This window comes from Pyrgilauda ruficollis, unplaced genomic scaffold (genome assembly GCF_017590135.1).
Source record: "Pyrgilauda ruficollis isolate IOZ18807 unplaced genomic scaffold, ASM1759013v1 scaffold24, whole genome shotgun sequence".
NCBI classification, from domain to species: Eukaryota; Metazoa; Chordata; class Aves; order Passeriformes; family Passeridae; genus Pyrgilauda; species Pyrgilauda ruficollis.
The window spans coordinates 12,263,230-12,290,044 of NW_024523648.1; the positions used below are offsets into that span (position 1 = coordinate 12,263,230).

Below are 26,815 nucleotides of genomic sequence, written 5' to 3' on the forward strand. Positions count from 1 at the left end.
AGAGAGAATCACAACTGCAAGAGTCCCATATGATTTTTTTGGTCATAAACCGTCACTGCAATTTTGTTGGTGTACTTTAGCTGGAATGTTATTTCAATCACTGCAGCTGTAAAATGTGATGGACAGCTTTGGTTTGTCCTGTCCTGCAGAAATAAGTAACTTTCGATTCAGTATGGCTTTTTTAAAGATTACAATAAAAGTGCTGTAAAATTGAGCAACAAACAAGTTATTTATATAGCATTAGAATTCTATTTCACCAGTGCCTTGACGTGTTGATGCCCAAAGAAGACACCAAGTGTCTAATCATTATATTGTCCTGCAATAATAAGCAGTGGAAGGACTGGTGAAGCACATATTAAAGACATAACTAAAGTAGTTCAATGCTTATTCTGTCCCCAAAGAGGTAGCTATTACTTCTTTTCTGGGTGGAATTATCTCTAGAGTCATCATCACAGATATGGCATGCAGAGAACCAAGAGGAGTTTGAAAGGAAGGGAGGTAGAGCTGCTGAACAAAGATCTGCAAAGAGGGAGTAAGCAAAAGGCAGAGGGAAGGTAGTAAAATGTTGGAAAGTATTAGCTAAGAGAAAGAAGTTACTAATAAATAACTGATGTTTGATTGGCGTAACAAAAGAGAAGCTGGTAGATAAAAGTACAAAACCCCCAGAAATATGTTTTGTAATCATAAGTTCTATTTCAATTCAATTTTCATTTAGTCTTAGCAACCAGCTTAACCTTCTGTGCAGAGAGGCAGCATTTGTAATGCTCCAGAAATGTTCCATGCATGTTCTAGGATGCTTTCTGGCTTCTGTTTTTTTTTTTTTTTTTTTTTTTTTTATGTGCTGAGAGACACAAAAAGACATTAAACCCTTTTAAAGTCATTAAGACAAACTAAGAAAGTGTAACAAAATCTTTTTCTGCTTCAACTGCACTTAGGTATCTCAGCAATCACTCATATTAATTAGGCAAGTGACTTAATATCTCTCAGAGTAAGAAAGAGCAGCAGATTGTTTGCCGGCTGAAACACTTTTTTTTTTTTTTTTTTTTTTTTTTTTTTTGTATTCTCAGGGCTCATCCAAGAAAAGACCAGAGCTGCTGGCCAGAATGAGTTCAAATGCACTATGACAAAACCACTCCTCCCTCTTTCAGCGGAAATTTGAAAACTAGCACATGAGGTATCCTGAGTAGATGCATCATTTGCTTCCTGTAAACCTGGCAGCCAGATAGCCCTTCCTCATCCCGTTGGTGCCAGGCACTGGAAAGAGATCACTCAGTGTTGGTCCTCAGTGGTGGATGCCAATGAAAGTAAGAAAAAATATGTCAGGTGAGGATTTCCACAGTTAGGCTGTTAGACCCCAAATGAAGGTGAATTAAATTTCTCTTGTCCAGAGAAGGGCAGCAAAGCTGGTGAAGGCTCTGGAGCACAAGTCTTATGAGGAGCAGCTGAGGGAGCTGGGGTTGTTTAGGCTGGAGAAAAGGAGGCTCAAGGGAGACCTGACTCTCTACAGCTTCCTGAAAGGAGGCTGTAGCCTGGTGGGGGTTGGTCTCTTCTCCCAGGCAACCAGCAACAAAGAGGACATTGTATCAAGCTGGCCCACGAGAGTCTTTGGTTGGACATTTGGAAGGAATTCTTCACAGGAAAGGTGATTAGACATTGGCATGGGCTGCCAAGGGCGGTGGTGGAGTCACTGTGCCTGGAGGTGTTTAATGAAAAGCTGGATGTGGCATTTAAGTGCCATGGTCTAGTGGACATGGTGGTGTTTGGTCATGTTGCACTCAATGATCAGAGCTCTTTTCTCGCCTAGTTGATTCTGTGATTTTGTAACTAACAATTTCAGCAAAATGTAGCACAGCCTGGAGCACCGATTCATCACAAGCCAGTGAAACTGATACAAGTCTGCAAAATGTTTTGGTTTCAGTTAACTCAGGGTATTCAGGCAAAAATAAGTTTACTGGAAATATTTTGACTTGTTCATGACTCACTTGTTTTTACAAACCTAACACTCCTTTCCCCGCAAAGCAAGTAAATATGCAGGCAAAGCAAACACATTTACTACAAAACCTGTGATACCAAAATTCTGTAGTTCTGAAAGGTATTCTCAGCTTGCCCTTATTCAAAACCATTTGAGGGGGTCAGGGAGGTCTTCGTGTGGTGACACTCACTATGTCCTGGCTTGGAAACATGTTGCTTTGGATTTCTAGTTTTGCTTAGAACAAAGGATTGGCATTTTCCATCTCTTGGGGCTTGCAGATGGATCGTAATGATATTCTTGTCACTGGTTGTGCCCAGCAAGGCTTCTGGACGTTATTACTTCTCACATAGCAGCTGCCAGGGACAAGAATAATTTTCACACTTGGAAATCATCTTTACTTGACTTGTGCACATTTACATGCTGTTCTTCTCTCTGAAATACTCTTAGTGTAATTGATAGAAGGAATTGTCTCTCTTTTTAATAATTGAATTTGCTATACAGATTTTTCACTGAGTCTGTGGAGGGCTCTGGCTAATAGAAATGCATCCTAATTTTTAAGCATTTATTGAATGAAAAGAAGAAAGGCTGCCCTCGCCAAAACAGAGAGACTGACAAGATAGAAAACAAAACAAGGATAAATGGGAGCTTAAATTGCTTTCCACCCTTTGTCTTACTCTAATAGAAAAGATAAGGCTTGAAATTATTATTTTTTTTTTTTTTGTCCTTTAAGTTGTTCTTATTGTTTCAACAATTTGTCAGTGTTGATGCCTGAATCTCAGAACACTTCAAGTCTTTGCAGGCTCCAGGACCTATACAGCCAAATATTTACAGATTTGTAGACCTCTAACAAAAATAAAATATTGAATTACAGAGTGTATACTACAATGTTAGAGGTCATCAAAGTGACCTGATTGAAAAGGAGTTGTGGTCTCAGTCTTTCAAAAATAAAAGTACCAGATTTTTCCTAAATTTTTCGTACCACTTTTATCAACATCAAAAATCTCAGCATTATAAAATAATTTTAAAATAAGACATTACAAAAATGAGTATGGACTTCTTAAACTAATAGAAAACAGAGAATATAAATGAGATTTTCAGATGAGAGTTTCAGATATTTTTTACCCAAATAAAAAAAATAGTTCATGAAATAGTTGAGACAATGTAGAATGAGTATCTTTTTTTGATCTGTAAAAATATCAGCAGGATATATTACTTTGCAAATTTTTACTTGTCAAATTCACTAATTTTTTCAACTGTGTAAGTCTCTGAATTATATTTGTGGTCAACGATTTGCACTGATAACTTTATAAATTTATTAAGTAATCATCTAATTTACAAAAACCCATAGTCAGGTTATAATTTTTAATATTAAATTCTAGCCTGATGGCAGAAATGGCAGTCGCACATCTACTGAGGTGTTATAGTTGCTATCATACTTCTAACAATATATTTGGGTCCCAGAATCTGAAATTGCAATAAATTTTAATTTGAATATCATGTGTTTTGACAAGGATATTCTTCCAAAGTTGAATCCACAAAGTTTACCAAACAACTTAAGACAGCATAATTGTGGAGAGTGTGACCTGTGCCTAAATTTGTCCCAGCAGAGCACTGGCCCTTGAATCATATGGGTTCTCCCACTGTGAATATGGTTAGCAAGTCATTAGCAACCATTTATTAGAAATCTGTTAGTTTGTTATTAAGATTGTAGTAGATGTTGGAGATTAGAATGTCATAAACAAGGAAAATACACTTTGGTAGCTGTTGACAGAAAACATCCAAGTATTTGATAGTGGGCACTTTTAGATAACCCTGAGTTCTTCCACTTGCAGACCTCACATGCTGTATAAACGTCTGACAGAATATGTTCATGTAGGTTTTTGTAAATTACTAAACCAGCCTTCTGGTAACTTGGGGTGCAAATGCCAAACATCTGAGTTGTTTCAGGTTGCTTTTCATTAACTCACAGAACCATACTAAATGGATGTTTCAAATGTCAGAGTTGGAGTTGAGGTCATGCAACTCGGTGAAGGAATGAAGACAAGTGACCTCTCAGTGAATTTTGATAAAAGTTTAGAGATCATTTAGCTTGTTTTTTTTTCTAAATTATTGTAACTTTTTTATGTCAAGATCACTTTTAAATGAAGAAATGGTGTTCTTTGCCTCTGTTGCTAGAGCACATGGAGAAGTTAATCAGGTTCCAAGGCTGTCTCTGAAAAATTGGCATACAGACAAGTGGCTGCAATAAAAATGCCAAACTGCTGAAATACAAGGTGTATTTTATATCAGCCTGCACTTGGCATTCATTAGTGTGTGGTGCACCATATTCCAAGCTCTTTATTTGGTATTGACAGGGGAATTAACAGTGACTTGTTTTTAAGTTTTTTTTGTCATTCTGTGGAGGTAGTGGCTCTTCCTTTACCTTTAGTCTCCACATCATTGACCTTGTTATCCTGTTTTCATAATTCCTTTCACATTCTCTTTCACTGAAAAAAAGAACATTGTGTAGAGAACAGACAGTCTCCTTTAATTTATTCAAGTTTCAGTTTTGCTGGACAAAACAGCAGAACAACATTGCCCTGCAGGATGAAATTTTAAACGAGCATGAACACTGTGCATGTAATGCCACATTTTTTTGACTTCTTGTTTGAGTAATGTGCAAGAAGTGGCACAGAATCCCAAACAGGTTTGTATACCATGCAATTCCAGTCCAGACCTCAGAAAGGCAAGAGTCCAGTTATAAGCCTGTGTGACCAGTTGTCTGTATGGGAGAACAAAAGGTTCAATTAATCTTTAGTTGACAGTGGGGAGCAACATTTTTACTCTTTTTATCTGAGAAAGAGGTTACTGGGCTGAATATGAATAGTCTGCATCTATATCTGCTTTTATTCAACAATAATCTGTGAGCCACAATTTGCAGATTTTCGGAGTCATTAAATGGCTTGATAACCAAAGGAAAAAATATGGAAACAGACAAGTAATATTTAGGAACATGTGTAGCTTTCATTATTAAAGCGTTTCGTTATATATGCACCATTTGGAGGATTTGGTTATTATTAGAGTTGTGCACCACAGGCATTCTAGGCACTACTCTGAAAATATAACCCCTAAAACAAACATGCCTTTTAAGAAAATGCAGTAAGAAATCACTCCTCAAGTTACAGTTTAGTTCCAATAGAATCAGTCCCTGACAATTATTGTGATGGCTAATTTTAATAAATTAGTTCTAATGATTATCCCTTGCCTCTGTACCATATGAAGTGGTAGCTTGCATTTCCCATGCAGTATCCCTCTCCAGCCAGTCCACGTGTGAGAACAGGAGGGAAAGGATGTGGGTGGTATTGCTGCCGAGTTTGCCACTGACAGGTCCAGCTGCTGTCCAAAGGAAATCTGAGCTTGCAGGTTGAAGCAAGCAAATGGAGCAATGTGACAGGCAGCTGTTACCCAGTGTAAGTCTTGTAGCGTTAATTGAAACAAATCAGCTCCTGCTGTCTCTGCCTGGAGTATTAAGTTCTTAGTGAAATCTTCACCTGTGCTTCAGAGTTATAAGGATGTACTTCTGTTATCATTGCCTGCTTCTGGCAGCTCAAGCAAATCTCTGAAGTATGGAGCCTTTGGGAGTGGAGAGGAAAAAGAAAACATTTCTACTAGCCAAGAAGCTGTTAACAAACAGCGAGGCATGTTGTGGAAGAGCATTAATTATGTTTTGCTACATAATTTAGGTAAGAGACATCCAGCTTTTATGAAGCAACTAAAGAGACTAAGCTGCTAAACCCGTTAGAATCACTGTGAAGATCACTTTGCATCTAAAATAATCGAAAAATACCAATATTCTTGACCTAAAATCCTTTTTCAGATAAAACTTCCTCACTTTTACAAGTTTCTGAATGAAGTAGTCATTTCACAGCATTGAAATTTAAAACTGCTAAAAGTGTATGAGAGTGAGCAAAACTGAGAAGTGAAATTTACCAAATAATTTGAACGTGAGTGTTTTTATAATATAGCAGCAACATTACACATTGCATCACCTTGTTGCAATAGTGCTTAGGTTGCATATGTTGTAGATAATGTGCAAGATCGTGAGCATTTTGAGGGCGGGAGGTTTTAGATTACCATAATCTAAGCAAGATGTGTGAGCTAAGGTGTTGGCTTCTAGATGACAAATCTGTTTTTATGATTTCCTGAAATTTACTGACATTGCCAAAGTACTGACTAAAAGCGCATCCCCCTCTCTGGTCACGGGAGTGACTGTTGCACCGTGTGGGAACTTGTCTGTTTGTCTGTCTCTGCTGTGGGTTTTGCTCACCACATTTGGAAAGTTTTCAGCTGCTGGTGTGTGTTATTTGTATCAAACTCATGAGAGAAGTGAGTGTTAAACCCCAGGTTTTTGTCAAACCTTTTTTGGAGCCACAGACTTGTTGACTCTTTGGGGACAGCTGCTTGAGGATGATTGCAGGGAAGGGACAGGAAATCTCCCTGCTGACCAGACTGTCCAGCAGAGGAGTGGCAGTGCCCTTCTTGAAATAATTGTTGGATGCAGGCTTGAAGTGATAGGTATTGAGGGAGAGCAGGAAAAAGTGCTTTTTCACGTGACCTTGTACAAGTGGGTTTGGTGTTTATTTTATGCTAGGATTCAGTCCTGAGTTTCAGCCAGTAGACCAGAGTCCTCTCCAAAGGGCTCATTGAAATGGAAATGGTTTTGCCCTGCTGCTGTGGAATGCAAATTATTTTAGGAATGTTCCTGGGTCTTGAGGCTTTCTAAAGCTCACACTTACAAGATTTATTTTTTTTTTAGCTCATTTTATCCAATTCTCATAGGAAAATAAGGATCCAGAAGGATGATTGGTGCCCTGATCCTGACCTACCAAAATATGAAGTGTAGGTTTGTCTCCATGTGTACAAATAGTTCCCTGCAAGTCAATGGTGGGAAAACATGGGAAATGCAGAATTGCTTTGCTGGACCGCAGTCAAAATTCTGAGTGCTTTGCAAAGCCAAAAAACAAGAGCAGCCTTCAGTAAGGCAGGTTGGCATGAGATGCCATTTGGTAACTTTTCCTAGGAGTTTGTCTCCTTTTTGTTACTATCTATTTTTAAAAAATCTATATAATAGCTTTTCTTCTTATCAGGGCACTGGAGATGGGCAAAGACTTGTGTTTGATGCCTTGCCTGCCACAGATCTTCTGCTGACTGAAATAGACCATTGTCAAGTGATACAGGCTTGGAAAATATGGTGAGAGACAGTGCCATATTTCAGAACAGGAAGAATTTGCTTTGCAATCTGGAGTGGGATTTGTTCATCTTTGTCTTTCTGGTATCAGGGCATAGAATATAAGATGCATTTACTTTTAATGAAAATTGAGGTTTTTTTGCTTTAAACTGAAAACAGGCTTTGATAGATTAGGTGCCTGTGTGTGGACCATATTTGCTGATGCTACATGTTGAAGTGATCAAAACCGGGTTAGAGTCTTGATTGGTTGGTGGAGGGAATGGTAAGGCAGGACTTTTTAATGTATCCAGATTTAATGCTCGGTATAGCTTTGCCAAAATATTAGCCAAGGGATCCAAAAATTTTGAATAAGGTGACTCTTGAAGTCACTGGGAACTGACAGGGCTTTTCGTTGCTTGCATATTACTGTCTTTAATCTGTGGAGATGTGTATATAGTTATAAAGTTTCCTTCAGCAGCAGGACCAGCTTATGTATTTGTATAGTGTTTGCGTGTCTGTAAACAACATTGAAAACATTATCATGAAGGTATATAAAATATCCTTAGTAAATACATTAGAGAAAACATCCTTGAGAGCATGTCTTTTGTCCATTCACAGTCTGCCTTATGATTTTGTACAGTTCTTTTACCTCTGCATAGTCCTTTGTAAAAGAGAAAGACATTACATTCATAATATTGGGTTTTCCTTATTTTTTACATTCACAAATAAGACTTACTTAGGGACCTTCTGCAATATTAGTGAGCCAGATTTCTAGATTGTAGACTCAAGCTTTCATGTGTTGTGCTTCACAAGCTTTTTTGCTTAATCAAGAGAAAAGATGTAGAATCCTGTACATAAAGAAAAGATGATGGCAAATCAGTTTTTCTCTTTTGTAATTATAAAATAATACCATGACTTGAGAAAAAAACCCAAGTAATTGTAAAAGTACAAATAATACTATTTTATATTGTAAATAAAGTGATTTATAATTTCATCTATTTTGCTAGTCCCTCTTATATAGAGGGACTCTATATAAGATAAACTAAAAATGCAAAGAATATCAATGTTGATCAGTTAGATCAAACAAATCATATGTTTGTGGAGTTGTACTTAGCATGCACTAAATCCTGATATGGAGGTACATGTGGGACTAACACAAACTTTAGAAAATCTGTGTGGGTTTCTTTAGATGAAGATTTTGGCTGTGCATGTTAATTTTTCCCTGTTAGTACTCTGTTAATCTTAAGTAATTTCTACATCATTATTATTGTCTTTCTTGTTCATGAATTTGGAAGAAGAGAAGCTATGTCAGCAGTTAGCCCAGCACAAGCACTAGCAGTAGCCAAAAGAACACAAGAAGGGACATCAGTGGAATGCTAATGCTCTCTGATAGATTCCTTGTCTCCTGAAGGTGTTTTCTTCGGAAGGATTGCAACCTGAGTCATCAGGTGTGCTGAAAGTTAAACCCCAGCAACTGATTTCTGTGGTGCTGGAAAGAGAGTCCTTCCTGATTTAATCTCAATGTAAGTAGGTTAAGTGTGGTTTTCCTGTCACATCTTTGCTTATGCATTTGAGACATCTGCAACTCTATTTCTTACCACAGATGTCTTGAAAAAATACATTTACTTGTGTTTTACCTTTACTTAGTTAAAATATGATAAAAGGTACTTAGATAACAATGTCACTTATATGAGGCTGTTGTGAATCTATAAATGATTTGTGCTGGGCATTCTTCTGAGTATCCAAGGAATAGCAGTGTTCCTTTTCAGCTGCATGAGTAAGGTGGACAGATGACTTCACATAGTGAGATTGGTCTTTAGATGACTGGTTAACTAATGTGCCTCTTTGGTGGGCAGCATGAAACTGAGGTGCATTTGGAGGCTGTATAACATCAGATCACAAAGAGTGTGCCTGTGTTGACAGTTGTCTTGGTTTTTGGACATTGTTTTTATGTGGAAAGCAATGTAAGGAATTCTGCAATAACCTCTGAGGACTTGGTGGGGGCAGAAGCTGACTGGTTCAGAACAGCCATGTTTCAGCTCACAGTGGGTTCATATTTCAGAAGCTCTGACCCAGGTCTTTGTGTCTGCATGGCATAGGTCTCTTTTGCAGGCAGCGTGTTCTCTTGTTATCTACAGATGGCATCGTGTTGCAAGTGCAAGGGTATCACCCACAGTGTGAAAGCTTTTCCTGTTGCTGCCACTTATGTCTCTTCCCATATGTGGGCTTGCTTTTCCCTTGGCTTTCTGTGGTATGATGCCAGGGAAGATAGATGTACACCTTGTGAAAGAGAGGTCAGTGGAATAGCTCTGTCACATGAGCCCCTGTGAGAATCCTTGGGTGTTACTTGCAGGGCAGCTGTCTCGAACAACAAGTTGTGGTCTTAGGCTGCAGACATTGCAAAGGTCCCTCACACAGCAGTTTCCTGGCTTCCCTTGCCATGGAGTTTGTTGCCTCTTGTAAAGATGAGCTTCAAGGCCAGGGAAACAAGTGCTTTTTGGTAAAACCTTGTCATCCTCCTAGAACTCCGCAGTGACCTGCAGCAGCTGTAGAAGGTGGAGTCTTTGTTGCCCTTCTTGCTGCCTCCCAGTGTGAACCACTGGTAAGCAAGGAAGTTATCACGGCCATTTCTGGCAGCCTTCACGGCCCCATAGGTCCTGTGCAGGCTGGTTTTCCTTGCTGTGCATTTCCTTGTGGCAGTCATCTTTCCTTTGGTGTAGCAATGACTTTGATCCTCATTGTAGATCCTCCTCATGAACCATACCTGGAAACTGCTGCCTGTTTTCATTACTTCCATGTCTTCTGCACCAGAGCAGAGCAGTCATTGCCTTTCCCACTGTGGACTCTGGACATCTCAGGGCAGACCCACCATCATCATATGTATCTGTTCTGAGTCATACATGCCCACAGTGTGCCCACTACAATCACTTATAAAACATAAAATGCATAGTCTCTGAATTTTTGGCAATGGCGGAGCAACTGAAAACAACCTAATCCTTAAAATCCTGGCTCCTACACAAAATACACTGTGACATGTCCTTCTAGGCAGTGCAGAACCCATCCCCACTTCCTCTGATGGGTGCAACCCACTTTCTACCACCACAAAGCACTGAACTTTTCATCATTCAAAGTGCCTGTAATCACTGCTTTGCTATCATTTGACTGTTAACCATCTATTATACTTAACCACCAAGTCTTCCTCAACCTAAATGAATAAGTTATTTTCCTGATACCTGAAAGCCTGTAAAAACCTCATTAGGCTTTGCCTCTCATTTTCTAGGCTGCAATTTTCATGTATGGGAAACATCCTCCACTCAACTTCTCTTCCTCTTCTGCCCATTCATTGATGAGAAAGTAGGATACTTAAGAGCAACTGCAAACAATTTCTTTTGACTGTGTGGACAGCACAGCAAATTTGGCCAATATACTTACAAGCCTTTGTCTAAAGCTCAGTGTGTTTCCTGGCCAGCCACCTGAGTTTAGATGGACAAGTGACTGATGTGGCCAGAAACTGCCAGGCACTGTGCCTGCTTGGCACAGTATCTGTGGCTGCCACAGCTCTGCATGTGTTGCAACCCCCTTGGTCAGGAGGAATACACTACACAAGGGGTGCCCTCGTGCCCTTGAAGAAGGAGAGGGATTTACAGTATGGTTTGTGCAGCTAGGATGACAGGCAGTTCTGTGTCCCTGTTGAGGATAACTGCAGGTCAGAGCTGGCGTAGTTTATGAAGGAGCTTGTAGTTCTGCTTTAACTCCCCTGCCCCTGCAAATACAGGTCAAGCTTTGTTGTACTTATCCTCACTCTGTCAGAGAGAAAGTCTGAACCAGCTGTTGGAAGAGGAGCAGTTCCTTGTGGTGGTGTGCCTGCTGTTCTTCTGTCCTGTGTGTGGGTTGTGTTGCAGTGATTGAGATGCCCTCAGAGAGGTTCTCCCTCTTGGACTGTAGTTTCTGTGCCCTTCCCAAGGGCAGAACCTGAGCACTTGGGGTTGCTGTTGTTAACACTGTTTGATCATAGAATTGGACAGGGGGAAAAATTTCTCAGGCATCAGTGGCCTGTGGAGAAAAACACTTTGGTGATTTATCTCCAAAATGACATCATAGAACAACTCAACCAAAACTTTATTGGGATGTTCATGGACCACAGTGTCACTGTAATCAGGCTGGATGGAGGATGTGTGGGGGCCAGAGAGGGCATAGACTGAGGCTGCACTTCCTCATGACATGGCAGTGCTGCACCCCAGGTGTGTGACAATGAAGATGTACTAATGACTCAAAATATATGGGAGGGAAGAACTTGTGTTGTGATGGTTTACCAGGTAATTACTCTGCAGATTGAATGCCAACACAATTAAATAATTTTATCAGGAATCTAGTTATTCGGTGGGGGAAGTGAAATCTCTATTAGTTGATGGCACTGCTTTGACAGTGATAACATGTAGCTTGCTGTTTCTGGGGATGACAAATGCTGGTGCGTGTGCAGTCACATATGGATGCCATTAAAGTCCACTGTTTCCTCTGCAAGGGCTATATTTTTAGAAATTAACACCACAGACAAGAGTCTTGCTCTAAGCCAGAATGGCGTCAAACTGCAGAATAGATTTTTTTCAGAAATAAAGTGTTTTCTGGGTGATGGAAATCAGACTAGGACACTTGCTGCTTAGGAAGCCTGCTGTCAGCATGCCTGTTTTATCTGGAAAGAGGACTCACTGATGTCCCTCTAATATGCGGGCCCCTCTACTTCTGCTTTCTCTCAGCACAACTCAGTTCTTGCAACCAGCCCAAATTAATTTGGAAGTATCTTACTAACTATCATTGTATTTTTAAAAATGAAGATTTTTTTTTTGGATCCATTTCAGTCAGGAACAAAATACAGTTGTCTTCATCAGAGTCACATTGTCATAGATCATAGAATAATCTAGGTTGGAAAAGACCCTTCAGATCATCAGTCCAACAATTAATCCAGCACTGCCATGTCTCTAAGCACCATATCTACATGTTTTTAAAATACCCACAGGAATGAGGACACTTCCCATGGCAGCCTGTTCCAGTACTTGACAACTCTTTTGATGAAGACTTTTTTTGTAATATCCAGCCTAACCCTTTCCTGGCACGTCTTGAGGCCATTTCCTCTTGTCCCGTCCCTTGTTACTTGGGAGAAGAGACTCATCCCACCTGGCTCTACAACCTCCTTTCAGGTGTTGCAGAGGGTCATAAGGTCCCCCGTAGCTTCCTTTTCTCCAGGCTAAACAAAGCCAGTTCCCTCAGCTACTCCACATAAGATTTGTTCTCCAGACCCTTCCCCAGCTCTGTTGCCCTGAACTCACTCCAGCCCCTCAAGGTCCTTCCTGTAGTGAGGGGCCCAGAGCTGATCACAGGATTTGAGGTGCAGCCTCACCAGAGCCTGTAGCCCTGCCTGGGTTTGTTGTGATCCAGGGGCAGGACCCAGCACATGGCCTTACTCAACGTCTTTCATTCACCCTGATTCATACACACACGCCCCTTTAAACGCTGCCTTAAACACTGATTTATACAGGGCATAAAATGGCATACACTGATGTGATTTGTATTGTTATTTGTGTGTCCCCTTTTTAATACATGCATTATTATTTCCAAGTAGCCTTATTCAGTCATTAGGATACCCGTGTGTTGGGGATTATCAGACAACTACAGGAAATTCAGATTCTACTCCCGTGTGCTTATAGTAAATAAAATACAGGTCAAAAACCAGCAGATGAATGGGAAGGGAACAAAATGAATGAGTTCAGCAGAAAACCAAAAGTCTTCAGAAGTTCTTCAAGAGAGCAAATAACATGTCTTGCCCTATATTTGGTTAATGTTCTTTTTGACTCCGCAAGGGTCAGGACTGTTAAGAGATATCAGGCTTAAACACAGAATAGCATACAATGGGGTAAAATACATGATGCTTGAAAATTCTGTTGTAATCAATGCCTGGAAAATACATAACAATAAAAGTTAATGAAGATGTGGAATACAGTGAACTGCTCTTAATTAAAATGCATTACATCAATATTGTCAGTTTACATTGTCTGTGAAATCAGTTTTTCTTTTCCTCTAAATCAGTTTTACTTTTTCTCTAAAAACTGAAGCTTTTCCTTTTTAGATTTCTGTAGATACGTTCTCCTTATTTCCTAAAGAACTAAAAGACTATGCATATGATTATTAGCATGAGATATAAACATGAATAGCTCTAGTTCAGAAAACTGATAATTCTTCTTTCATTTATTTTGTGTAGGTTTCCTTTGCCTGATCTGTAAACATGTCCACAGACCTGCTCTGTAAGTACATTTCCATCATCCCACAGTGATTTTTTTGTACCATATGTTTTTATCGTATTCCCAGATGTACTCATGATTGATGCCTTTTATCTGAAGTATAAAGTCTGCTTTTACATTTGCGTTTCTTCTGGGACATCTGTGAAACAATATTACCATTATAATCAATGGGATTATTCTTGGAGTAAAGCATGACTTAATGTGAGTAAAATTGTAAAAATCTGGCCCAAGTATAAGAACAGACTGGTTCATTGAGATTTAAAATTGCAATTCTGTCTAAAATGTTTTATCTATCTTTGGCACAAATACCATCCCAGATTACTACATAGTGATGTGCTTGGGGATTTTAAATAATTTTGTGAATTTAACTCCTGTGCTTCCAAGGCATCATTATCCCAGTCACATCCAAATCTCCTGCCTTATCACTATTATTTGTGCTTCTTCATAACAGATAAGTGGTATATCCTTATGCTTTGCTGTTGTAACTACCACGGAAGGTTGTTGCTCACGTTTCTCTGATACTTGCACTCTCTCACTCCAGCTTAAGTTATTTGAAGCATTAAGCACATTTTTTTCTGCTTATTGGTCTGATCTACATACTTTCTTTTGGAGTCCCTCCAGTGCCTCAGCTGCCTTTTTTTATCATTGTCTCCAAGGGGTGCCCAGCTGCACACTGTGCAATATAAGAAAGGGAAATTTCAGACACACATTTTATCATTCTTCAGTACTTCCTTAGAGGGACAAGGAAAACAGGATTGGTGTTTTTTTTTTCATTGATAACTGCAATCAGTTAATAAATATAAAACCATTGGTGGCTTAATGGAAGATAGCAATTATATGTGGAGATCAAGTTGTTTGTTAAAATGCATTTTTAAAATTTCTTCTGTGAAATGGAAATTTCAAGGCATGCTTGAATGCCATTTAGATACAGAGAGAACTCTAAAATGAGGAATGTAATATGCCTGACTGTATTGTATACAACACACAAAACTATTATCAGGAGTGAAATATTAAAGAAAGCAGGGGGCAGGGTGACTGCACAGGAGTCTTTTTCAAGACTCCTCAGCTGTACTTAGATGTTTGTCTGTTTTAGCAATTTTATGTGCTGGCAGTTTCATTTTTTGTTTTTTCAGCTCAGTAGCAGTGCCTTTCTCATGTTCTCCCTAATGATCAGGGAGCTAGACAAGTTGTCACCTGAGTAGGGATGAAGGAGTTGGGTGTGTTCTGCTCAAAGAAGAGGAAGCTAAAGGGGATCAAGTCATGGTCTTTCAGTACAAAAATGGTGGTTAGGGAAAAGGAGTTGGAAGCAGCCTTTCTCCCGGCATACACTATGACAGGACAAGAGGCAATGGCCACAAGTTGCTTCAAGGGAGATGCTTGTGGATGCAAGGGGCATTTTCAATGGGGGATCGATCAAACATTGGAACAGGCTGCCCAGGGAAGTGGTGGAGTTGCCCACACTGGAAGTATTCGAGATACAGCTTGACAAGTCCCTGGGTAATGGTATTAAAGGGTAGGCATTCAGCAAGAGTCTTGGCTAGTTGATCATTACTGTAGGTCTCCTACAGCTTCAGTAATTCTGCAGTTCTGTATTTCCTTGTGTTCTCAGCTGTCTTCTGTGCAGTGTGCTGTCATCCCTACCAGCTGTCCCTGGTCTTCTCAGTATTGTACTGCTTGTGCTATGCCAGGTCCTGTGATACTTGCTCATGTTAGTGGGATAGACATTTGTGGAGATGTGTCAGTGGCCTGGAGGCAGTGCCAGTGCTGAGGGAACTCTCCAGGTTCCAGCTGGTGGGTGTTTCTGACAGCTGGGTAGTGCCTTGGTAAAACGTCAGTGCGCAGAAGAATGCTAAAGAATGACATGGCAAATCTGTACAGGTATGAATTGACTTCAGAGCTTTATGTCTGTCTGTATATAAATGAATATTTCATGCCAGCCTGTGAGCTCAGTACTAGCATACACTAACAAGCAACAAACACTAGGGTGTGTGTGAGGGATAATATCTATCAGACTGTGTTCCAGTTAAGGAACTTGGATATAACCAAACTGTTTATGGGGGAAAAGAGAAGGACATGAGGAGCATTTAGACTTGTGGAGCTGGTGCCAGGTGGTCTCAGCACCAGGTCTTACTGTTTAGCAGTAGATGTGTAGCCAAACCACCAATCCTTAAGCTTGACCATGACATTGTCTTTTGGTAATACTTGGTTCAATACAAGGTCAAATTTTAGCATTAAAAACCTTGTTCCAGGCTACAGTAATGAAGACAAGATGTATAATGGAAAAAAAAAAGTAAAAATTCTAACCAAACTGGAACAAATCCCCTTAAATTCCTTAGAAAAACACCCACTGCAGTCTAGGGCAAATTGCACAAAGAAAATATCATGGTTGCACAATACAAGGGCTGCTGCAGCTAGACCTCAAACTCCAGCAGCTAAGTCTTCAAGCTTGTGAAAATAAATCAGAAAAGCCAGCATTCCAGAGAAGTTTCAGCACAATGAATTTGAGGTAGCAAACATTTCTCTGGTTTAGATGGAGAAGCTAAAAGAAAAAGACATTTATGAAAAGTCTGTCAGCTACTGAGGTTTGGTTGGTCGGGGAAGCAGCAGACTTCCCTTGGAGCTTGTTTTTCTTTTTATCCTTGGATGAAGTAGTGTGCAGTACATTATGCTGCCTGAATGTAGGGGTTTGTCACGGTTAGCGCCGGGGGCTGTCCCAGGAATGTAGGAAGGCGATGGGCGTGAATGGAGCGTGCAGTGGTGGGGACACAGCCCGCTCTTCGGAAAACCTGTTGCTGCTCCTCTCAGCCCAGCCGGCCAAAGCCAGGCAGGAAAGGAGGTGGGTCTTTGATCTCTTTGTTGTAGCTGCTCCCTGGGAATTTGCTGAAATCAATGCCCTGTTTTCCTGAAGAAATGAATGGCTATGCCTAACTAGCTTTGTGAAGCGCTGGGGAATTCACTGCTTCTGTTTATTGACAGCTGAAAAGGAGCACATGGTCCTGAATGGGTCCTCCTGGGGAAACAAAATAGAGCGGAGTTAGACTTAGTTGAATACAGGGGCATTTGGAAAAGTCTGCCGAAGGAGGATGGCATGGTTCCTTACACCCTGTACTAGCATAGCCTGATTTTTTAACTAGAATTGCCATTTGAAATAAGGTAAGGTTTGTTTTGGTTTCCCATATGTAGTGCAATTATGAAATGTTTGCAGTACTGTTCTTGAGTGCAAAACCAATGTTTGAGTTGTATTCTGTCATGGGAAATACCTAAGCAACTCTTGTGCTCTTTCTAGCCTCTGTGTGAGTTCATTTGTTCTTTATCTGATGGTGATTAATGAATATGAAAAGTAATAGAAGATCAGTATTCAGGTCTTCCAGTCAGGTCCTGAACATCAATCATTCATGTAAGCTATGATATGTAATTTTTTATACCTTTGAAAGTCAGCTGAGTTGCATCAGATGATTTCTTAACTGGTACAGACTGCTGTGTCAATACTTACACACAAGGCAGTGGCTAACAAGAGGGCCTGTCTGGCAGAAAATCTGGGAATCTCAAAATCCTTTGAAATGTGAGGATATATTCCCAAACTCTGTTTCCGTGCATGGACTCCAGGCAAGAGGTAGACTGACCACTACGCTTGCTGCTGGCTTTAGGTGTACGTGGTTTTTTTCATAAAGACAGAAAAGAATAGCAAGAGAAGGATGATAATGAAGAAGCAGTATTTTAATTGTGCGAGTCCAGAACAGTTTATCAGACCAAGGGCATTTGGTGTGTAATTCATATGTAAATTTTCTACTGAAAACAGGAGAACAAATTGCCAGAGTTTCTATATTAGTTTCTGTGGTGACTGAAGGAAAAGATTTCTGGGCTGGTGCAGCTACAACTTCCAGGTGTGGCCCACTTATGATAGCAGGAAAAATGTTAAGTAATGTAATTTCTTCCTTTGATATTTTAAGTGTAAGGGCAAGCTCAGAACAAATTAATTGCTGCCATGCAGCCTTTTTCTTACGTGGCAGTAGGAATTGCTGGAGTTTTGTTGCAAACCCCATTAAAAGTGTCTGTGCATGGGTGCAGTAGTTGGAAAACTCTCAAGTAGTGAGAAATTTCATGTTTTGTTGGAATAGTTTGTGTTCCTCAGTCTGGCATTTTTTCCTTTGAGTGATTTTGAGCTAGTAATCTTACTAATTTTGTTGCATTTTGTGCTTTTCCCAGCAGATAACTTATCTGTTTTTCTTGGAAGAATTTGGGCTCCATATGCAAACATGCTTTCTTTAGTTTACTTTATGATCCTTAAAATGAAAATACATTGCTTAACTGTAGAGCATCAACATGTTTGCTTGTAGCTTCTGCTGTTAAGTTTCCAAGATTTTCAGAGATAAAAAGCAAAAAAAAGCAACTGCATTTATAATTTTTATTAAGATGTGGAAACACTGAACTCAAGCAGGCACTAAGTTTGTAGGTTCTGTTGTCATTATTGTTATCCAAATGTGTCAAGACTGTTTTTTGACCTCACTTAAGTGTATTTATGCATGATAGGCATTGGAAGCCATTAAAATGTAAAGCTAAAGTTAATATAAAGTTAACGTTTAAGTTGGACAGGAGATATATTTGTAGGTCCTTTTAGTGCTGCAATCTAGATGTGTTATGAAAACATTGAGCAGTGAGGGTTCCTGGGTACTTGTAATGGTGCAAATAGAAAAGAGTCGCAATTGCGGAAAGCTCAGTTGATCGGGGCTTTTTTAGTTGATGTAATGGGGAAGAAAGTGGATGATTCATGTGTGACACAGAAGGTGGCACTTGTTCCCTGTTCCTTGGGTGATAAGACAAGGCAGAGTGTGTTATGTTTAACTTACTGGACTGGAAGGTGCTTAGGCAGTTGTGAGTGGGGAGGTGCAAAGGGATGTTCTGGCAGGACAGTTGTGCCTTTGCCTCTTTTAACATCTTTCTAAAAGATGAAATTGTTTTGACCTGTTGGCAGTGTTGAAGTGGAAGAAGTATAATATATTGGATTTCTAACCAACAGAGTAAAATATACCAAATACAAGGGGAGATATGTAATCATACACAGCTTTAAGTAAATATGTATGTTAAATAACCAGAGTTATGTAAATATATATCTGAGGAATGGTGCATTTCCCCCAAGGTGATGCCTTTAACATCTGTTCATCTTGTTCTTTTAGCTGGGAAAGTATGAAAACAGGAACAAATTCTTTGCAACTTTGCATTGCAAGATTGCTTCTTAGATTCGTGTAAGAATTTATTTGTGTATGTGCGTGTGACTTTTGCAAATAATTTTTTTAAAACTACAGATTAATCAGAAATCTATAAAAACTGTTCGAATTTTATTTGATCTCAAACTGAGATGACTGTCAGCAGAATAAATAGAGCTGTATGGAGATACTTCAATCTGAGTTGAGAGCTCAATCTATAGAAAAAATCTGCAATTTTTTTAAACCCACAAATTTTTGCAACTCTCATGCAATTCTCTTGTAATAATCTATAATCATCTACTTTGTATTTCTGTGTCTTACAGGGCTGTTGTTATGCCTCAAGAGAATAGTTATTGTAAGGAAAATGTACTACACTGTTGTCTAATTTGTTGCTGCCAATCTTATTAACCTTTTTAATCAGTCTGTTAAAGAAGTGCAGATAGAGATAATTTCTTTATTATAGTATCAGTCGAGACATTAGTTAATTGTCATATGGTTCCCCGTAAAAATATTTTTTGTAGGGAAAAAAAAAAAAAAGTTGGATCTTAGGAAAAAGAAAATGAATGAGTGGAAACACACATATGATACTTGCACATGTATTTTTTTATAGAAATAAATTTTTGTGTCTGTTCAGCAGCAGAGCTTCCCAATGCCTATGTGTTTTTTTTAAAGGTTTCACTTCATGCCTTAAAAGAAGAGAATAATTTAACAGGGTCATAAAGGCTAAGGATGAGACTCTCCTACCCATTTTGTTCCCAGAGAGGCTGGGAATCAAGCATGCTTTTCCTGTTGGAAATGAAGCAAGGAGTAACAGAAGTTGTCTGTTACGAAGTGGGTGCATAGTAAGAACTAAAGCTGTTCTGCTGAGCTGTTAATGATCCTTCATTTTCAAAAGCCAATGCTTTTAAATGACAGCTCCTTCATTTTGGTATTTTAGATATTTACTTTAGGGTTCATTGATAAGAAAAAAAAAAAAACTTTTTTTTTTTTTTTCTCTTGGGTGAGTACTCCTTCATTTTGGTATTTTAGATATGTACTTTACGGTTCATTGATAAGAAAAAAAAAACAAACATTTTTTTTTTTTTCTCTTGGGTGAGTGGGAATATCAGCAGGAAGTTTGGATGGCTCACTGAGGAAGTTAACTCATTTTCCAGTTTTATTAATAGCTTCCACTGAATGTAGTACAGACTGGAGTGTTCTTTCAGGACTCCAAAGTCTCAGCCCTGACCAGTCCTAAGTGTCTATGTGTTCACTTCTCCACATGGACTTCTTTCTTTCATAGTGTGGCTACTTGCACATCAGTGGAGCCATGTGCACAGACTAATACCTGCAGAAGTGGGTCCTGGGGTGCAAACACTGCACTTTGGTTCCCCGTAGCTGTACTTGCTTCATGTTGTTGTATGTGCCTCTGAAGACATCAGGTTCTGCAGCCACAGGATGAGTACAGTGTCTCTTCACTCTGCATGCCATGCTTCCCCGTTGCATTCTACAGTAAACTCATGTTACTTTTGCCAAAGTGTGTCTACCTGTCTGGTTTATTCTTCCAGTAAGCAGCTGAAATATGTCCAAGCTGCTAATGTCTTTGCTGGTAAAGTTCCCACAAGTCCATGTTGAAAGCCACCAGTAGAAAATGAAGGATTTATTTGGGCTGGTTTCCCTAGGAGAGGTAGCTTTTTTCACCAAGTTTTCCACCAGTCTCTTCAACACAACATCTGGATTTGGTGGCCACTAACAACCAAGTTCAATGAAGGAGAAAGAGACCCAATCTAGGACTCCCTTTTAAGGGAATGTTGCAAGGCTTGGAAATATTTCAACTAATCGATACTAAGCTTTAGTCATTATAATTGCTGCACTTCCTTTATCAGAATTGAAACTGTGGTGTTGACCTGCCATCAATAAAACTGCTGACAGTATTGATACACTTAATGTGGTGTGTGTGTGGCTGCGTGCATGTGTATTTGTACATAGATGCATTTAGGAAGATGTATTATATGGGGTTTTTTCTGTGTTACAAAGATGGAAGATTCTGGTGTCTGTGTTGAACTGACACAGTAGCATTCACATTTTCCACTAAAATGTCTCACACTAAAATAAATCAACCGTCCTGCCAAAAATCTCTCCAAAAGGAAAGTGCTTGAGATATATAAAATGCTTCTGCTGTGGTAGGTAGAATTTGTGGTGTGGTAGATGCAGATTAGGGGGTCCAATGTGTGGTCCAGGAGCCGCAGGGTGCCTATGAGCAATTTGAATATGACTCTCCTGGTGGCTGTCTCTGTTTCTGTGACAGAGGGAATTTAGTCTTGCCATCTACAGAATAGAAAAGTGCAGTTTGGACAATGCTAGTGAAGACCTAGAGCAAGCAGAAGGTGTCACAGACAAGGAGCACCAGGCTGGACTGCTGCTGGCTGCTGGGGAAGATGGGCAGAGTGCAACAGAAAAGCTTCCCTCTCAGAGAGCTTTTTGCTGGGCATTTTGTAGGACCATGCTATGCTGACTCAGGTTCTTTCTCATAAAAAATAGTAGTTGTTTCTGTGAATTTGCTGTTAACCTCCTTCCCTGTTTCCAGATCTAATTTTATATGACTTCATGCCAAGATAGTGGAGGGAGAGGGAGAGAAGGGAAAAAAAAACCCTGGAAAATCCAACTGCATTTTTCAATATGATTGTTTGAAATGTTCTCAGCTTTCAGCAGAAAGAGAAGTCTTTTGTTTGTGCTGATTAGAAGCTATTACATGTAAACTATAGGAGGTGACTTCACTTGAACTGTGCTCATTTATGTATATGGGTTCTGATAACAACCAAACTCCATGTGGTGTACTGGAAATGTGACACATAAGTTTTATCCCAAGAATAACCAGAAAATCATTATTTTTTAAATTAGCTTTCAATCAATCAATGAACTTTTTGACCTCAGGTCATTTTTAGATGAATGAACATACCAAGAACGTTGATAAACTAGTTGATCAGATTGCAGTGAAGTTTGCACCTACATACTTTCCCACCTGTTTGGTTTGTTGGGACTTTTTTCTCCTTTAGTTTTGCAGGAAAGATGCTTAAGTTACTGCCTTTTCAGATGTTCAGACAGTGAAGGTAACTATTTTCTGTGCAGTTTGTAAAATACAGCAGAGCACAGGTGTGCTTTTGCTGCACAGCCTTCATGGGAACATGCTGAAACTGCTGAATTCCATAGCCCAGCTGTGCTCCTTGAGGTTTCTCTAACTGTTTTGCTCCTCAGATTTGCTAGACAGAAAAAGCACGGTAAAAAGTGTCATGGGGATTGGTGTGACACTGATTTTTTTACTGAAAGCTGTTTAAATTCCTTTAGGCTATGCCTGTTGTAGTACTTCATGGCCACCAGGTGAAAGACTTACTGTTCCCAGATGAGCTTGATTATCGTCATGATGACTCCCTATTAGAAACTAGTAATGAATCATGATGTTTGTTATCTTGTAAGTGTTTGTATAACAAATAGTTCTGCAGTTTGGAGGAATTTACATATTGGAACATGTGTCTGCCAGAAAAATGGACACATGCTTTGTGTGAGGTTTCTTTACAGTCAGATAAGTGCTGAGCCACCCTTCTAGAGGCATTCTTCCATAAGAACAGCTGGTCAGGATCATACTGCTGTGAGGAGCAGGTGCCTTGATAGACGATCTCCCACTGCTGAAAACCCAAGGGTGTACTCTCCTTCCAAATCTTCATTCTTCTTGGAGCAAAGGCAAGCACAGGGAGGATGGAGGTGAGGTGAGGGAAGGTGTCACGGCAAATCAGTGTCTGGGTCAGGGTGCTTGAGGGCCAGGTTCACCTGTGGTGCTGGGTTTTAGGGAATCAGCTTGACCTGCCAGTCTGCCTGAATGTATGGGGTGGGGTGGCAGTAAGGCATGTTTGCTGTTCTCTTTCTCTGTTTCTGTCTCCAAATATAGTAACTCATTTTTAAAGTTTTACATTTTAGTAGAGTGAGGTCATGTTCCCATGAATATGTTTAATGTTCAGAATGATTTCTGGGATGTTTGCAAACCACCTACTGTTCTCCTTCCCAGGGAGGGGGCTCCAAGAGCAGCAGGCATTTACGTGCAGGATGCCACTAAAGCCTGAGCAGGACCAGGACTCCTCCTCATCCTTCACCTCTGTCTCAGGAGCTCCCGTCCTCTCACCAGAAAGCCTTGGCATGGCAGCACAAGGCCTTGGTAAGGGGTCAGTGTTGCCCCAGCAGCATGTCCACAGTTTCTGTGCTGGTGCCACCAGGTAGAGGCTGCAAGGCTTCAGGGTTTCCATGTGTCAAAGACGGGAGCTTTCTGCTTGAAATCTAAAGTTTCCCTCTCAAGCACCCAGGAGTAAATCTGCCTTCTTTATTTTTTTTTTTTTTCCCTTCCTTGTCAGGGTGGTGTTATTTTGGGTGCAGGGTTATGGAAAGCACTGCACCTGCTTCCCAAATAATACAGTGTCATGCACAGAAGTGCAAGTTTTCAGTCTTTATACAGGTGAATGATTATGATTGCAAGGTCAGCCTATAGTGGACTTTCTTGATTTATGTATTTTTTCTCTTTTTCCGTGCAGAGCCGAGCAGTTGTATGTCTCTGCTAACAGAAGGTTTTAGTGTAAAAGACATGAAAAGGAGACATTGAGGAAATGTTCACCTATTTTGATGCTGGACTAGGGATCAGTTTTTCCAGTTAACAAGTAAAGATCATTCTGTAGACAATTTAGCATAACAAAATATCAGAAGTTAATAGGATTTGAATAAAATTATTCTGAATTCTGGTAATTATGACAAGTTCTATTTTACTTCAATATAAATAGAATCAATTATTAATCAGTTAAAAGCTTCATTTTGCGCATCAAACTTAGGCTATAAGTCTCTTCTTTTATAAATGTTTTTTTTCAGAGAAAATGTGTGTCAGCGGCCCACAATAATGGGAAAATAACTCATGGTTAACTGTTTGCTAATTGAGTACTTTGAATTTTTTTGCCAAATAAATTGTAGAACAAGGATTTCAAGCTTTTCCAGCGCAGAGTGCTGCAGAACAAACCTCAGGCTGGAAACCCTCATGCACCTTTTGCTAAGAGAACCAAGACTGGCATTGTAATGTACTTCAGAAAATATCCAGAAGGTGTTTTTGCAGAGTTGCTCTCTGTGAAGGCTGAACAAGGCTAACGGAGCGCTACAGTTTTACTCTGGAATAAATTACTGTTGTTTGCTATGCAAATCTTATGATTGTAATTAGGCTAGGATTTCAACTGCTGTGTACACTGATCTTTGTTCCCTCTGCACATGGGAGCTAATTCTAATGCTGCAAAACAGCACAGCAAATGCCAAGGTCTGCTCAGCCTCTGATCATTTCTCACAGGGTGCATTTGCTCCAAGTGGACAATTGGAAAGAAATTATTTACCTCTGCCTTCGCAGGGAACGTAATTGCACCGCAGGCATCTTGTGGGCCACTGAAATGTTCAGGTACTGTAAAGTCTCGCTTGAAACCAGGGGTTGGAGAAAACGCAAGGAGGAGGTCCTGATAGGCATCTAGTTTTTAGCAAACTGGTTTTAAGAAGCGATGTTCTGCTGCTGACTGGTTAAGGATCTGGTGGCATGTGTGAGCTATCAGGACAGTGATTGCAGTTCCTAGTATGGCTATGTATAGCTCCCGTTATCTGTGCAGCAGCAGGGCTCTGTGTAACCGCAGCCCGTGGCTCCTCGCCCGCTCTAATGAGCTCTCCCCGAGGCCGGGCTTGTGCCTGTGGGGGTGGCACAGTGCTCCAGCCGTGCTGCTGTTTTGGAAACCAGTTTGTTGACTGTGCTCAAGTCCAGCTTGCCCAAGCTGCCGTGCCAGCTTGGCTACCGCTGGCTGCGGGAGCTTGTCCCAGTGCAGCGTGGCGGTCCCAGGGCTGTCTGCAGGACGAGGCAGGCTGACAGCTGAGGCTGTCAGGCTGTATGGGCTGCAGCAAAGGAGAACTGTCACCTAGACCTGGACTGGGGTGAAGCACCAGCATGGTGAGGCCAGTACAGGTGAGCCACACTCACAGCCCATTCTCCTCCCTGGGAGCTCAGCTACCAGTGTCCAGTCAGCTCATGTGGTGGGAGCGCATCCTGCGGGCAGTGGGTCTCAGTTTTGTGATGACCCAAAGAGCAGGGGAAAGCCAGGGGCTGGCTGCTGCCAGCCATGCCTCCCAATATGTGGGAGAATTGGGAGCAGAGGCATTCAGGTGCAGGGATACCAGCTGGGGGGTGTTGGGGAGATGTACCCTTCCCTTTGCCCCTCCAGCGGTGGTTGGCAGGGCTGAGCGCCTTGTCCTTGCGATTGAGGTGGTGGCTGCACACCCGCAACCTGGTCAGAACCTGCACCTGCTCCAGGTGCTCTTCTGTATGCCTGCCTTGCCTCTGCTGCAGGGAGGTCCAGCAAAATAAATATCTTAACAGCTGCAAGATCTATTAGCTTGTGCAGTTTTATATACAGACAGATAAAAATGCATTATTTTATAAAGGAATTTTTTCAGAATCATTGCAAGGACAGAGGAAGAATTAAGAAGTACCCTCTAGGGGACAATATAGCATTGCTTTTCTAAGGATGTAGTAAATGACAGAGTCTGGTTTTTAATAGCTTGTAACTCCTGTAAATCTTGTTTATTTCTTTTTGTTGCCTACTCATCTAAATCACAACAAAGCAGAGGAATAGTGGCAATTTTACTTTTTCTTGCATGTTTGCACATGACCTCAAATCCATTAATTTTTTTTGTGTAAATACAATTTAAGGGAGGAAGGAAACTGAAAAAGTGTTGAGGTATTAAGGTGCCTAGCAAAATGCAGAAGAAGTCTTCTTTGCAGAAAGTGATTTTTCTGACCAAGTGTTTTTCATTTCTAGTGCGAATACAACAAAGTGTATGTTGTTTCCGTAGCTGGATGCACCCTATTTCAGAACAGGTTAAAGCGTGTTCTGAAGCTGTTCTTGAAAAAATATATTTTGATTAATTAGCCAAGTTAAAAAGTGGCATAAAATGTGTGTGAGCTTTATAAACTCTGTGCTGTGGCTCTATGTACATTCCTTTGCCAATGGCATCTCTAATTTAGCATTGAAACATGAAGGATCATTACTTGGCCTGTAATTGTCTCTGAGAAAGAACTTGACAGTTTTGTACTGTTAGTTTTGGGGAGAGAAATTACAAAGATCTCAGTTTCCTTCAGTAGCTCCTGAAGTTATTCTGTTTGCAATATTCCAATCGTGTTTTTCTGGTATACCTGGCAACTTTTAGAATGCAATAAATTTGCAGTCAGGGTACTAACATGTTAGTGTAGGGTCAGAAATACTGTGTAGTGAATGTAATTCCAGTATGCCTGTTATTAAATAACTTAAGTCATTCTAGTTATGTTCGTGACCCATATACATAGGAAACCTTAGAACAAGTGTTGGACAGCTCTGGATATTTCATAGAATTGCTGAATATTCTGAGTTGGAAGGGACCCACAAGTGTGATCAAGTCAAACTCTTTAAGTGTACAGGGACTGAACCCACAGCCTTGGTGTTGTTAGCACCATGCTCTAACCAACTGAGCTAATCTCATATTTCAAGGTGCTGGGCAGCTGTGCCAGGTCAGAATCCCAGGCCATGCTAGCAAGGTGCTTAATAGCACTTCCAGCTCTGCAGGTAGTTTTGTGCAGGGCTAGCTGATGTCTCTGTGCTGCTGCTGAGTGTGCTGCCAAGGCAGCTGTCTGTGGAGCTGCTCAGCTTGGAGACCCTTGCTCAACACCCAGTTAGATGCAAAGCGGTTCCTGATTTTAGAGGAGAGCCTCTCTACTACCCATCTGTGAATCATTCCAGACCTTATGTCTTGGATCTGGAGGACCAAGGAGGGTTAGCTAATGGAGCACTGCTGCAGAATCTGGAAGCTGATTCAAGGGATACCCTTCCCCCCCTACTTTCCCTTTACAGCTTTCCTGGGAGCTGCCCACCCTGGAGCCCTGGAGGTGGGCACTGCCTTGGGGCAGCAGGAAGGTTTGCTCAGGAGCTTGCTAGTGATGAATCACAGAGGTATGGCATGGATTGATAAGGTCGTGTACTTTATGATTAGACACATCCTTCCTCTAACAGCAGTTCTTTGTCTCCATTTTGTTTTTGGTAATGTGTTTCGGCCGTTTGCATACAATGACTCT

General features: G+C 40.5%; 1 protein-coding gene across 4 annotated transcripts in view; it reads left to right on the forward strand.

Annotated features, from left to right (window-relative positions):
• Positions 1 to 1,072: 1,072 nt before the first annotated feature.
• PLAGL1 (PLAG1 like zinc finger 1) overlaps positions 1,073 to 26,815 on the forward strand; it is a 42,263-nt gene continuing 16,520 nt past the window's right edge. Inside the window, exons 1-2 of one of the 4 annotated variants that reach the window (XM_041470001.1) lie at positions 1,073 to 1,323; positions 13,432 to 13,474. In XM_041470001.1, coding sequence (XP_041325935.1) covers positions 13,456 to 13,474 — 19 coding nt within the window. In that variant the 5' untranslated portion in view covers positions 1,073 to 1,323; positions 13,432 to 13,455. Of the gene's footprint in view, positions 1,324 to 7,158; positions 7,203 to 8,680; positions 8,702 to 13,431; positions 13,475 to 26,815 lie in introns of those variants that run through there. The other 3 variants (XM_041470002.1, XM_041470003.1, XM_041470004.1) reach the window with 3 other exon arrangements.